This window comes from Hydra viridissima, unplaced genomic scaffold (genome assembly GCF_058129835.1).
Source record: "Hydra viridissima isolate aposymbiotic clone 2 unplaced genomic scaffold, HvirCarnegie_v1 scaffold_10, whole genome shotgun sequence".
Lineage (NCBI taxonomy): Eukaryota > Metazoa > Cnidaria > Hydrozoa > Anthoathecata > Hydridae > Hydra > Hydra viridissima.
This window is the reverse complement of record NW_028324309.1, coordinates 4224055-4236589: the sequence shown is the minus strand read 5'-3', so window position 1 is coordinate 4236589 and position 12535 is coordinate 4224055. Positions and strand designations below refer to the sequence as shown.

Sequence of the window (12535 nt, the reverse complement as noted above, 5' to 3'; positions counted from 1 at the left end):
TTATTTTTGTTATTTAAAGTTGGTTTAACGACGAGTTGCATATTTTATAATTTTGTTTATATTTTTTGTTTGTCTTCATGTTTTAATATCTTTTTGTTTTGTTCAAAAAACCATTTAAGAAACAAAAATCTAGAGCATATAATCCAGATATTCACTAGATGGTTTTAAAACAAAAGTTTTTAAAAATATTTTGTTGGATTAAAATTAAAAAAAAGTTGAATAGCATTGAAAGATAACCTGTATTCTATTACGCTTTAGAAATTGCATTATTTATACTTTGAAGATGTTTTAAATTTTGTGCATTGCTTGGATTTTTACATAAAATGGGAAATGGCATGAACAAGGTTTTTACTTTTAATGCTAGTAAATCTTGCATTTTTATATCTGATACATTATATATAAAGATTCAGAACAATTCTTCACTTGGATTCATTTCTTTCTTTTACATTCTTTTTGAAACAAAATTTTTTTTTAAATTTTTGTCATTGATGTTTAGGTTTTGCCAGGTTTATTTATTGGAAATTTCAGAGGTTGGTTGTTTTGTTTTTTTTACTAAACTTTTTATGTGTAAAAATTTAATGCCTGACATTTCTGCATCTTTTTCATTTGTTTAAATTTATAGATGCAAAAGATATGGAGCAGATAACTGGCAATAATATTACACATATTTTAGCTATTCATGATAATGCAAAGCCAAGTCTTGAAGTATCAGGCGAAATTTTAAATCTGTTTTAGTTTTAATTTTTGCTAAACTTTTCTGTCATAATGCTTAACATTTGAATTTTGGTGTAGTATTAAATTCTTGTCTTTTTATCTCTTATGTAAATTTTATTATCATTTAATATGGCATTAGATTTTTATTGTATTTTGTATGTTTTGTTTTTAGAATATTGAATACAAATGTGTCGAGATTTCAGATAGTCCTGGGGAGGATATGTAAGTAATTTTAATTTTTGATTACCAATTTGTAAATCTTATAAGTTACTTTACAAATTAACTAACTTTGTAGATTGCTAAATTTTTTTGATTTTTAATAATATTAAATTTATGAAGCAAGCATTTGTTTGTAATTTATCTTTTACGAGTTTGAATCTTTGTTTTTCAGTTATCATAAAATTATTTTGTTTTTTTTGCGAAATTATTTTGATTTTGTTATTATACATGTTAAAATATAAATTTAAAATGTTATTATTATAAAATGATAAACAATTAAGATAAACTGCAAAACCAGCCAATAGTAATGGAAAGGAATATTATATGTAATCAAAATTATTTATTTTTGAAGAATCAATAATAAAAACAATCACACCCTTGTGGTAAATTAATATGCACCAGGTGTGATATATTTTCTGAAAGTCTAGCTAAGTAGATGAATAGTATGACTTTTTTTAAAAAAATCTTATTGACTTTCCAGAATATACTTACTTGATAAAAGTAAAAATTCAGTTCAGAAGAATACATTTACTTAAAGCATGTTCAATGCAGAATATATTACTTAATTGAAGTACATTGAATTCAGAATATATTTATTTAATTGATTGTATGTGTGTGTGTATCAGCTCTATCAAAATCAGATGAGAAACATGTAGTAAAAAATAAAAGTACCAGTCACTTTGGAAGTAATTTATTTAAGTCTGTTAAAAATTTGTCGATCTAAGGTTAAATTCACACTACACAGCTTATTTTTACTGAATGGGGGATTGAACCAGATTATGTTGTGCATACGATTTTTGCTGATAATGTGATGCAAATAATGTAAATTCCATCCCTATGTATGAGGAATCTTTTAAAAATATCTGGTTAGAGCCTCAATCCTACCTGTGTTCCTAGTTTGTACCCTTTTATCAACAAAATATATTTTTTAATTACAAACTTACCATATATATAACAAAAACTGCTAAGAAAGTTATTATAATCACAGTTAGCAATACTTACAGCACATACAGAAAAACCTGCAGTTATGTTGGCTGAAAGAAAACAAATAACTGTAAGCAAAGAAGAAGACAGGAAAATCTAGAGCAGTACTGAATGTGCCATTAACCATCACTGCCAACTTAATTTCATTTAGGTTTACTCTATGCTTCACTAAAATGCACAGATATTAGATTCAAAAAATGAATTTCTAACATCCCATGTGAATTTTTTGAATCTTAATTGATGATTTAGAATAACTATTTTAATTTGTACATTCAAATGCCATGTCACTGATTAGGATTGCTGAAGACAGATCTTACTTAGAAGGTTAATGTCGGCTAATTATAGGTTATATGGGTACTATGAAGGGTGGGGCAGTAAAACTTATTAAATCAAAGACATTATATGTAATAATTTATTTTTCAATAACCAACCAATTGACATCAATATATCAATATAATATAACAAATGTTTGTATTAAGTAACCTTTTATTCAATATGGCTGCCTTATTTTTCTATTACAACCTGTACACAACCTCTAAAGGTGTTGTAGCTGTTCAAAATGAAGTCTCTAGATATTTTGTCCCACCTTAATCTCAAAAATTGTCTAGGGGGTTGGGCATAGGCCAGAAATGCTGGCCAAAAATCTACAAAATTGAATTTTCAGAATTTCAGTACTTTTTTTTGTGTTATTAGGCAGAGCACCATCTTGGGTCCACACATAATTCCCATTAGGGTAATTTACCTTCAGCCATGGCAAAACTTTTTCTCGTAGGAACTTATAATAAACCTCAGCTCCCAATTTTTTAACAGGTTTAAAAAAATGGAGAGGCATCTTTTTTGACAACAGATGCCACAACTCCCAGAAGCATACAATGAGCTGGGTGCTTGTTTCTAAAGATTCCTTTCAAATCGATGGTGGCTTAACAATGTAACAATAGTTGCAATAGTTTAAAACCAAGAATATAGTTTTTAAAACTTGTTCAAGATAATTTAGGTTTTGCTCCACCCTGTATTATTTCTGGGTGGTATTGCACCACATGCTGTTTGACTTACAGCCCCTGGAGTAATGCAGCTAAGTGAATGGCCGAGTTGCTGCACTCTCTAAAAGTCTAGATATTTAGACAGTAGTGCAAACTAACTCATAAACAATCTGTATTAAGAGAGGTGAATTTTTTGAAGAAATGATGGTGTTAACAAGGCCATCTCAATTGCTGTTGTTAATTTATTCCTCAGACATGTAGTACCTTAATGAGGAGCTGATTACCACAGTATTTTTTGATGATGCAGTAAAAAGTGACACCAAAAAGAAAGATGATCAATCTGATTAAAAAGCAAGGCTCTGCTGAAGAACTGAATCAAAGATGAATCAAGATAGAAACAATTTCTGTTTTTTCTATTTATTCCGGAGACTTTAGGACTTTTTGTGGTTTTAATTTCTGAATTTAAATGCATCATCAAAAGTCTGTCTTAAAACTTAACAATCATCTGCATGTGCTAATCTTTCAGAAAATTTGCTCCATTATTTTTTCAAATGGTTTTTAAAAAAAACGTAATTATTTCTTTAGTGCTAAACATTTTAAAGAGTGTGTTGAATTCATACACGAAGCTAGGTGAGTTTGGCTGCTTCATTTAAAATGAATTCAATGATAAAAAAAAAAACCGGATGTCTTATAATTCGTAACAGAAGTTTATGTTTTATAATTCGCCGCAAAAAATTGTTTCTTGTAGGAAGCGAAAAGGAAACGTACTCGTTCATTGGTTCGTTGACTTTTTCTTCTTTTTTCCAAATTAACTTACATATGATTATTGATAATGAAATTTAAGATCTGTTGCTTGAGTGAATTGATGGCTTTAAACTTTGTTTATTGTAAATTATTTACATTATAACTGACTTTAGCATTGCTGGTGTATCTCGCTCCTGCACGATATGTGCTGCATACTTAATGGCTACAACTAATTTGGAGTGGCATGAAGCCATTTTGGCAGTGCGTGTGGCTCGAAAAGTTGTCGACCCAAATTATGGTTTTCAAAAACAACTACAGGATTTCCAATTAGTAGAGGCAAAAAATGTAATAACTCTATTATGACCCGGCAGTTTAATCTCGATATTTTAATCGAACTGATATCATTCGAAGATGTGACCGATTATCAACTATTATTCTCTTTCATTAAACGTTCTGTTATCTTTAGGTACGGAATTATTTAGAATTAAAGTATGGAGAATTTGATCCTTCAGATGTCCAGTATGTAAAAAACGCTTTATTAAACGTTCAAAATAATGAGCACATCGATGAAACGCAATCTCTTGGGACAACACCGACATTCGCTAGTTATGCAAGGAAGAAACGCTAATTACATTAATGTTAACGTATTATTATATTAATAGTATACAAATATTTCACTTATTTATTTTTCAAACTCATTATTTCAATATAACATTGTAAAATGTAAATATTACATTTTGTTTCACTGTTTTTAAAAGATGCTTTTTAAAAAGTTTTTATATGCTGTTTTTGCGATTAGTAAATTTTATAAGATGCGTTTGGCGCTCGATAACTTTTTATTACTTTGAAATTATTAATTATATTGAGATCGAAGATTGATGGTTGGTTGGTTTTCAAATTTGTATCAATTTTGTTAAAGTTCGAAAAGTTATTGTGTTTTGTGAAAATGTTTATAAAACTCGTTTTTTTTCTTTTTTTTTTCTACTGTTATTAATTATAGAAAACGATAATTTTCAATAAAATGATCATTTTTATTATTTCAATTTTTTAAATAAAGTCATAATTTTTCAAGTTTTGTATTCTAATAAGATTGTAAATTTCTTGTTTGTAAAACTTATTTTAAAGTAAATATTAAAAGGAATTTTTTACTAGTAATTTTTTTCTCTACCGCTAAATTTTGAATGTTTTTAAAAACTGAAACAAATAGCAGTTAATACTAACACTAGAATAAACTAATGTTGTGCACGTAACTTTTAATTCATGATAAAAAGCAGTAGAAGTATTACTTTCTAGGTGTAACTTGAAATGTGTTAAAGAATTTTATCAACCCATATTAACTAGGAACTAGAGCTTCATCACGAGCCCAAAAGAGCTGCACTGTGGACCAGAGTGACCGTCAGGTTGAGTGGTTCCCCAGATCTGATTTTTCTTTTTCAATAGTTGGGTATATATTAGAAGACATCATTTATAACATTTAGAACTTCTGAGGTGTTGGAATTTTCGAAAAATTTTTGAAGAAAAAAATTCAAAAATCAGCTATAACTTATCCTATAAAAACTAAAGCACAAAATAAGAAAACTTTATGCTAACTAGTTTTATTATAAGTCTGAATGGTAGAAATAGTATACTTTACAATATTTACTTTAAATTATAAACATTAAAATAAATTTTAATTATTTAATCTACTTTATGTTTTTTGATGCAAGTTCAACACCACTGGATTTTACCCGTTTTGCATAATCTTTACGGTTAATTCTTCATTTGTATCTACTCTACGTTTTTTTGAACTCATGATTATTTACTTCTCCTGTTTGCTCACAGTAAACTCCTAGGCCGCAGTTGCAAGAATGAAGAAAAGGAAGTATATGACATACTGCTATGTGAACTTTCCATGTAACAGTGAGCTCAATACCCTCGAATGTGTCATGCACATATTCAATTAAATCTGCATAGGACTTTTTAAACTCCAGAACAGCAGTTTCGATGTTATCCCCTACTACCATACTAAATGCTTCTGCTTGAAGCCATTTAAACTTTCTAAGACAGTTTACAATTGGTAATAAGTCATACTTTCCATCATTTATGATACCTCTCTCAAGAATATCCACCAACTTCAGGAACTTGCTTGCATTGTCTCCATTAAATCCTATGGCTTGGTATCCTTGAAACATGATGTAGTTTGAGTGTAGCCACTTCTCAAACAAAGGCCATACACTAAACAAAAGCACTGCAAGTTTACTTGCTATTCTCATTGCAACATGGAGCTCAGGAACAGGAGCCAACTCTTCTAGAAGAGTTTCAGGATCTTCCTCTTTGTACTAAAGTCTTGGATTTAGTAACATTTTTGAAGTGTGACATTTTAAACTTCTTTTTTTCCATCAAGGTTAAAGTTGTTGTAATGTTCATCCAAGGACCTCAGCGTTAGTGTTGAGCTAATTTAGCTCAGCGACCGAGATTATACGTTCTTTCTTTGCTCGGTTCAGTTTATTTAGGTTTCTTATATATATATACATATATATATATATATACATATATATATATATATATATATATATATATATATATATATATATATATATATATATATATATATATATATATATATATATATATATATATGTATATATATATATAGTCTGTGTGTATAATATGTACACATTATTAGTTGTTTTTACACTCTGTGATAAAAGCAATCAAATATGTATCTATGCATGAATGTATGCATGTGTAGGTATTTAAGTATGTATGTAATCTTTTGATGTCAGAAGGCTAACTGGTCATGTATATCTTTTTAACGTCAGAACACCATAAATTCTTAATTTGTGGTTTTTGTTTATTGGTTTTTTCTCATGGTTTTTGAAATTTAAGTACTATACCAAGTGCTTTGTTATAATTGTAAATATTGCTTTCATTTTATGAATTCAATTTGTTTTTGTTATAAATAAGGATATATATAATATCTCTGAAATAATTTAGATATACTAAATTTTAGCTGCCCTTTCACCAAATTACCAAAACAATCTGTCGTTTGTAAATTTATTTTAAGATATTTTTTGATATTTTTTTGGCTGTGTTTGCCAAAAGTAAGGGATCGGGAAGTAAAAGACACCGATGTAACTGCGTAATGTTTTTTCTTTCAATTTATAAATACATTTGTAGCTGCTCCCAACATTTTCGTCCTGAAAATAAATTTTAGAATTATGATTTTTTATATATTTTTTGTAAATATTTTATAAAACTAACAAAAAACTGAGCTTTTCTGAAGAATCTTCTATTGGATGAAACTATTTTCTAAAAATTATTGTTATTATTATTATTATTATTATTATTATTATTATTACTATTATTATTATTATTATTATTATTATTATTATTATTATTATTATTATTATTATTATTATTATTATTATTATTATTATTATTGTTATTATTATTACTATTATTATTATCAAAATAGAACCTTCAACAAGGAGGTCCTATTTTAAAAAAATTATAGCTTAATATTGGTAGAAAAGTCCTCAGGAATCAGCCTTCAATCAACCAGCCAAAAAATATTTTATTTTTACTAAATTTTAAACTTTGAATATAAATAATCGAGGAAGATTGTTTTCTTTTGTGATTGATCTAATAGATTTAAGAGATTTCTATCAAAAATACACGTACATGAAGATTTTTTTTTATGACATACTAGATTATATAAGATTCCCTGCTGGCACAAGCGTCTTAAAGATCTCTAACTTCGCTCTCCGAGAAGACGTCCAAGAAAAATTGCGTTTTAGTGACGTAGTTAAGATGTCTTTTCTTGGTATGACAAAGTCACAATAACAATTAGTTTTAAAGGTGATTTTTAAGCGAATTAATAATCTTAGAATTATAATGCAATTTTCTAGGTCTTAACTTGCGACTATTTACTTTCTCTGTAGTTTAGCATATATATGTGTAATTTTTCAAAATAAATAGAGGTATGTATGATCAATTAAAGTTTTTTATTTCTCCAAATCAAGAGCGAACTGCTTAGCTGTTAGCATAAGTTAAATAGTTTCTAGTGTTTAAATACACACTTTAAGCTTATAATAATCTTAAAGCACTGTACTTATGTTAAAATCTATTATTTAACTTATTATTAACTTCAATATTCTTAAAAGAAATTTAATAATAGAAATTCATCATTAATTTTCTTTTACAAATATTGAGTTAATAATAGTTACTTAATAAAAGCGTTTAAATTCAGCTTCAAAAAAAGAATTAAACTAAACACCCTTTTAGATATGTTTAAAATTGCGTCTTTACGACTGACGTTTCAGACGTCTAAGGAGATGTTTTAAAAACAGAAAAACCTCTTTTAGATCTTTTTTCGACGTCTTTTAGACTTCTTTTAGACATCTTTGTGCCGGCTGGGTTGTGGCCATGTTGTTAAAAAATAAAAAAAACCATGAATTCAACCTTATAATTAGAAAAGAATAAAAACAAGATTAAATGAACTGAACTTTAGTTCGAACTCTGATCCGTGCTATCGTGAACTCGAACTCGGAATCATCAAGAAACGAGTCGAGTCGGCTAACCCGCCCAACCCTAAGCTCGAATTCGTCGACTCAATTTCACTGAGAGATAAATATTTTTTGATAGATTTTTCTGATAGACAAGGAGAATTTTTTGAATACTACAAGTAAATGCAAAACTTATTCTAACTTATGTTAATGTTTCTCAATTATATGACTGGATTGCAATCTTTTCATACACAAAGTTCAAGTCAATATTGTTTTTGTTCAAACAAACAAAATAAAAACTTACTTCTTTCAATCTTTAAAAACCTTCCTAAAAAAAAAAATGAATCTAATATAAGATTTTCATAAACACTACCACTAAACAAGTAATAAAAATAAGACAAAGAAAAACAGGCCGTATAAAAACAACAGAAAAATATGATCGAACTTTAGTAACGCAATATACAGTATTGGAAAAAACATTTGCAACCAACATCGAACAATGATAAAAAGTGTTTCTAACTTTACATGTCTTAAAAACGAAACGAACTATACAACCACAGCAAACAGTTCAGGAGTCTGGAGTCATAGCATGCCATGACATGAGCAATCAGCTGACAGGTGACAGCACACAGGCAGAATTTCGTTGACAAGTGCCATTTTGCAGCGGACAAAACTAGTGCAACTTTTTTGGTTTATTTCATTTTCTTAAGTCTGGTCCGTGTCAACGTCACGGAAGTTTTTTAATAATTAAAGGAAGTATCCAGAAGTTTCCAGAAGCATGCAGAAGCTTCCAAAAGTTTCCAGAAGAAGCATCTGGAAGCATCCAGTAGCATCCAGAAATATCCAGAAACATTCAGAAGCATCCAGATGCATCCAGAAGCTTCCAGAAGCATCGAAAAGAAGCATCTAGAATCTTCCAGAACAGGTTCACACAGGTTCGTTTTACTATATAAGAGACATGTAAATCGACATGTAATTCAGTCCGTATATGGAAGTCAATCAGTCAGTATTATCAAGACAGTTTATCGAAGTGAGTTTTATCAAAGTGTTTTATCGAAGAACATCAATACAAGAAGTGAAATACAACAAGTGTTTCATTACATCAATACAGTCCACATCCAACCAAGACGTTGTGTTCCACAGAGCATTATTGTATCATCATAAGGTAAATGTAACACGGTAAGCCTTGAGAAGCGTGATTATTTATTTTTATTATTTTTATGACTTCAAGTGCAAAAATGGCTCCCGACAGTCTTGGATTGGAACTAAGAAAGAAAATTATTGGCGATTACGTAAGTGGAATGTCACAAAAAAGTATTTGTGATAAATATCGCGTGAAAAAATGGACCGTATCAAGACTATGTTCCAAATATCGTTCTACGGGCAAGTTGGCAGCAGATAAAATAGGTGGAAGACCGCGTTCCACCACTTCTAGAGAGGATTCTATGATCGTCAGATCCGTCAAGAAGGATCCCTGGATATCATCAGTCGAGATACATAAGCAATTAGAGCTGCCTGTATCGGACCGAACAATCAGACGACGTGCTGTTGAAGCCTGATTGTTTTCTCGACGCCCTGCAAAGAAACCGCTGATTTCACTAAAAAACCAGAAGAAAAGACTCCTGCTTGCTACATCTCATATTGACTGGAATGTGCAGAAATGGCGAACTGTCCTGTTCAGTGATGAATCGAAGTTCAACATCATTGGGAGCGATGGCATTTGCGGTGTATGTCGACCGGGCGAAAATTGCCTCAATTTACGTTACTGCCATAAGACCGTGAAGCATGGTGGAGGCAATGTAATGGTCTGGGGGTGTTTTTCTGCTAACGCTCTAGGTCCAATACATCGAAACGATGGAATAATGGACCGTTTCATGTATAAAAATATCCTGAAAGATGTTATGCTACCTCATGCTGAATGGAATATGCCAATAAAATGGGTTTTTCAGCAAGAAGACGATCCGAAACACACTACAAAAGTAGTCAAGTAGTTCAAGACAACCACCTATTGGTGATGGATTGGCCGCCTCAATCTCCGGTTCTCAACCCTATTGAGAACCTGTTGGAGATCGTCAACCACAGAATTAATCGTGAAGGTGTTCGTAATAAGGATCAACTGTTTGAGCAAATCCAAAAGGCCTAGGCAGCGATTCCACAAAGTTTCATTGATCACCTGATCGAATCTATGCCTCGAAGATGCAAGGCTGTGATCAACAACAAAGGATTCGCCACGAAATATTGATAGCAAAATACAGCTTGGTCAACATTTTGTCGAGTTGCACTTGTTTTGTCCCGAAGGAAATCAACTTTTTTTAATTCTTTTGATTAATTTGTTAATTTTCGTGTACAAATAATGAACTTTGTGATGAATAAAACTTGAAAAACTTTGTCTCTAAATAGTTACATAGTTATTTCTCTAAATTGAAAAAATGCAGCACTTTTATATAAAGAAACTAAATTAGTATTATTTGGTTGCAAATGCTTTCTCCAATATTGTAGTTATTGAGTGACGTCTCAGTTATTAGCGGTATCCTAGTTTAGGAAAGAAGTTTTTGTTAGCAGAAAAGAAGCAATTCGAGTCCGTGTGTCGCTTTTCTTTTTCTTTTCCTTTTTTAAAGAAAAAGCGAATTCAAAAAAAGCCTATTTTCTGCTTAGCAATTAGTTTAAGGTTAAGATTTTATATTTATTTAAACTTCACTCTTCGTCAGTATACAAATACTTACTCTTCCCTATTTAACCGTATACGAACATTTAGTATTGAATATTTGGAGATATAAATGCATGCTCAGCCAAAAACGTTATTACGGTAAGGTTGAATTCAAAAAAAGGGTACATATCACTGTCTTACCAGACATTTAGGGTGCAAAGCATATTTATCGGTAAGTGGGTGATAATAGCAGGTTTTCTCCTCCTCGCATTGGAATCGAGTTTCCTCCTCTGTGAAGCCAAGATAATCAATACATCGAAGTAGAGGTTCTAAGAAAATAAAACGGAAAGGTTTTATCAATTTTCTTTTGACCTTAAATTCGATTTTTTTGGAAGTGGATTAAAGAAAAACCTTATATTATCAAGTCAGTAATTTAGAGCGTAAATAGCTTTAAAGTTTAAAAATTACCTGAATGTCTACGCTGTCTCTTAATCTAAAATAAAATAAAAATTGCGGAAACTTAATAAAATTATTAAATTATAAACTTCGGCCACAAACAGTTGTTTAAAAGCCAACTGACTCACTTAAACCCCTGCTTTAAATTACTAAACTAATTTTTTTTTTATTATCATGTAAAAACATTAATTTTTGTATGATTATTAAATGACTTACTAGAGGTGAGGAACTCACACCATAAGATGCAAGAAGAAACACAAAAGTAAAAACGACACAAATTCTTTCTATATTCATTTTCTGAGCTCTAAAAAAAAAAAAATTTAATGTTGCAGAATAAAAATGTAAAAAAGTTTTAGAGTTGATAAAACTAAAAATTGTGATTCTGTACCTTTAATTTTACCGAAAATGAGTTGAATCATGCAGAACGATATTGATAATTGCAATTGCTTAAAGTTTCAAGGGCTTTTATACGCATACGTAACAAAAGTATGCTACAATTTCGAATTATTTGTTCTCCTGTAAAAACTTTGGAGATTTTTTTCCTACTGTAAAAAATTTTCTCAATTAAAACGTCTGTTCACATAAGATTACTATCATGTCGTAGCTTGATAAAAAATTTTGAACTTGTTTTCTATTTTTTAAACTTAACCAATTAAAAATCGAAAAATCGAAGAGTAGTGTCTTGTTAAGCACCTGTTGATTGTGAAAAGGTTGTGGTGTATTTCCGCTAAATACGTGTTTCTTTCCGCTAAATACGCGTTTCTTTATAATTCATTTTTGGAAAATCTCTTTGAAAAGTTTTTAAAATCTTTGGAAATAAACGTTTAATGGCTAATTATAAATTCTAAGCTCCTAATAAAATATCAAAAAAAAGTGTTAATTAGCGGTCTCTTTAACTTTAATGCCGCATTTTGAAGCATCAAGTTTGTTTCTTCCAGATGCGTAATTGGTTTGAGTGCAATGCCCTCTTATACAATCATAGAGAAATAAAGAAATAAAATACTTTCACTGTAAGCAGACTTTCATGTCCTACCTAAAAATTTTAAAAGATTGTTATCTATTACCAGTCCCAAAGAACTCTTGTGATAATATCATGCTAAACCTCCTTTTATAGTTGAAATACAAGATTCTGCCCATAGCAGGAGCATTATTGATTACATATTTCCCATCAATTGGTACAAGACAGCTAAGTTCTAAAGCTTGGTAAATTTCTGTGCTAATTTAATGCAAGGCGGCAAGATAAATACTTTTTCATATAAAAAGTCTTAAACGCGCAAAAAGTTTCTCTTACCAAAGGTTTTTTA

General features: G+C 29.9%; 2 protein-coding genes and 1 long non-coding RNA gene across 4 annotated transcripts; 1 reads left to right on the top strand and 2 right to left on the bottom strand.

Moving 5' to 3' along the window:
- Nucleotides 1–173: 173 nt before the first annotated feature.
- On the top strand, nucleotides 174–4547 carry LOC149882714 (dual specificity protein phosphatase 22-like). Its single transcript, XM_090101106.1, has 8 exons — nucleotides 174–344; nucleotides 497–530; nucleotides 623–705; nucleotides 887–936; nucleotides 3483–3527; nucleotides 3646–3675; nucleotides 3815–3986; nucleotides 4108–4547. Exons 1-8 carry the CDS (start codon nucleotides 324–326, stop codon nucleotides 4267–4269), a joined length of 597 nt encoding a protein of 198 aa, XP_089957232.1. The 5' UTR covers nucleotides 174–323; the 3' UTR covers nucleotides 4270–4547.
- A 716-nt stretch (nucleotides 4548–5263) lies between these two features.
- LOC149882713 (uncharacterized) lies at nucleotides 5264–6124 on the bottom strand. The gene has a single exon (XM_090065381.1). It carries the CDS (start codon nucleotides 5891–5893, stop codon nucleotides 5414–5416), a length of 480 nt encoding a protein of 159 aa, XP_089921507.1. The 5' UTR covers nucleotides 5894–6124; the 3' UTR covers nucleotides 5264–5413.
- Nucleotides 6125–6755: 631 nt separating this feature from the next.
- On the bottom strand, nucleotides 6756–11806 carry LOC149882712 (uncharacterized). 2 transcript variants are annotated; one of them, XR_016456546.1, is made up of 6 exons: nucleotides 11620–11802; nucleotides 11448–11535; nucleotides 11244–11268; nucleotides 10977–11104; nucleotides 8433–8456; nucleotides 6756–6820 (listed from the first exon to the last, which is right to left on the bottom strand). It is a non-coding gene; the product is annotated as an uncharacterized LOC149882712 (long non-coding RNA). The 2 variants fall into 2 exon arrangements; XR_016456547.1 differs by lacking the exon at nucleotides 6756–6820 and adding an exon at nucleotides 7815–8242 and having other exon boundaries at nucleotides 11620–11806.
- Between the last annotated feature and the right edge of the window lie 729 nt (nucleotides 11807–12535).

Excerpts from the sequence above, each read along its gene's own strand:
- LOC149882714 (XM_090101106.1), top strand. The coding sequence starts at position 324 with ATGGGAAATGGCATGAACAAG. Across the intron at positions 531-622 it reads ATTTATTGGAAATTTCAGAG|ATGCAAAAGATATGGAGCAG; the intron begins GTTGGTTGTTTT and ends TTAAATTTATAG. Across the intron at positions 3,676-3,814 it reads GGAAACGTACTCGTTCATTG|CATTGCTGGTGTATCTCGCT; the intron begins GTTCGTTGACTT and ends AACTGACTTTAG.
- LOC149882713 (XM_090065381.1), bottom strand. The coding sequence starts at position 5,893 with ATGAGAATAGCAAGTAAACTTGCAGTGCTTTTGTTTAGTGTATGGCCT.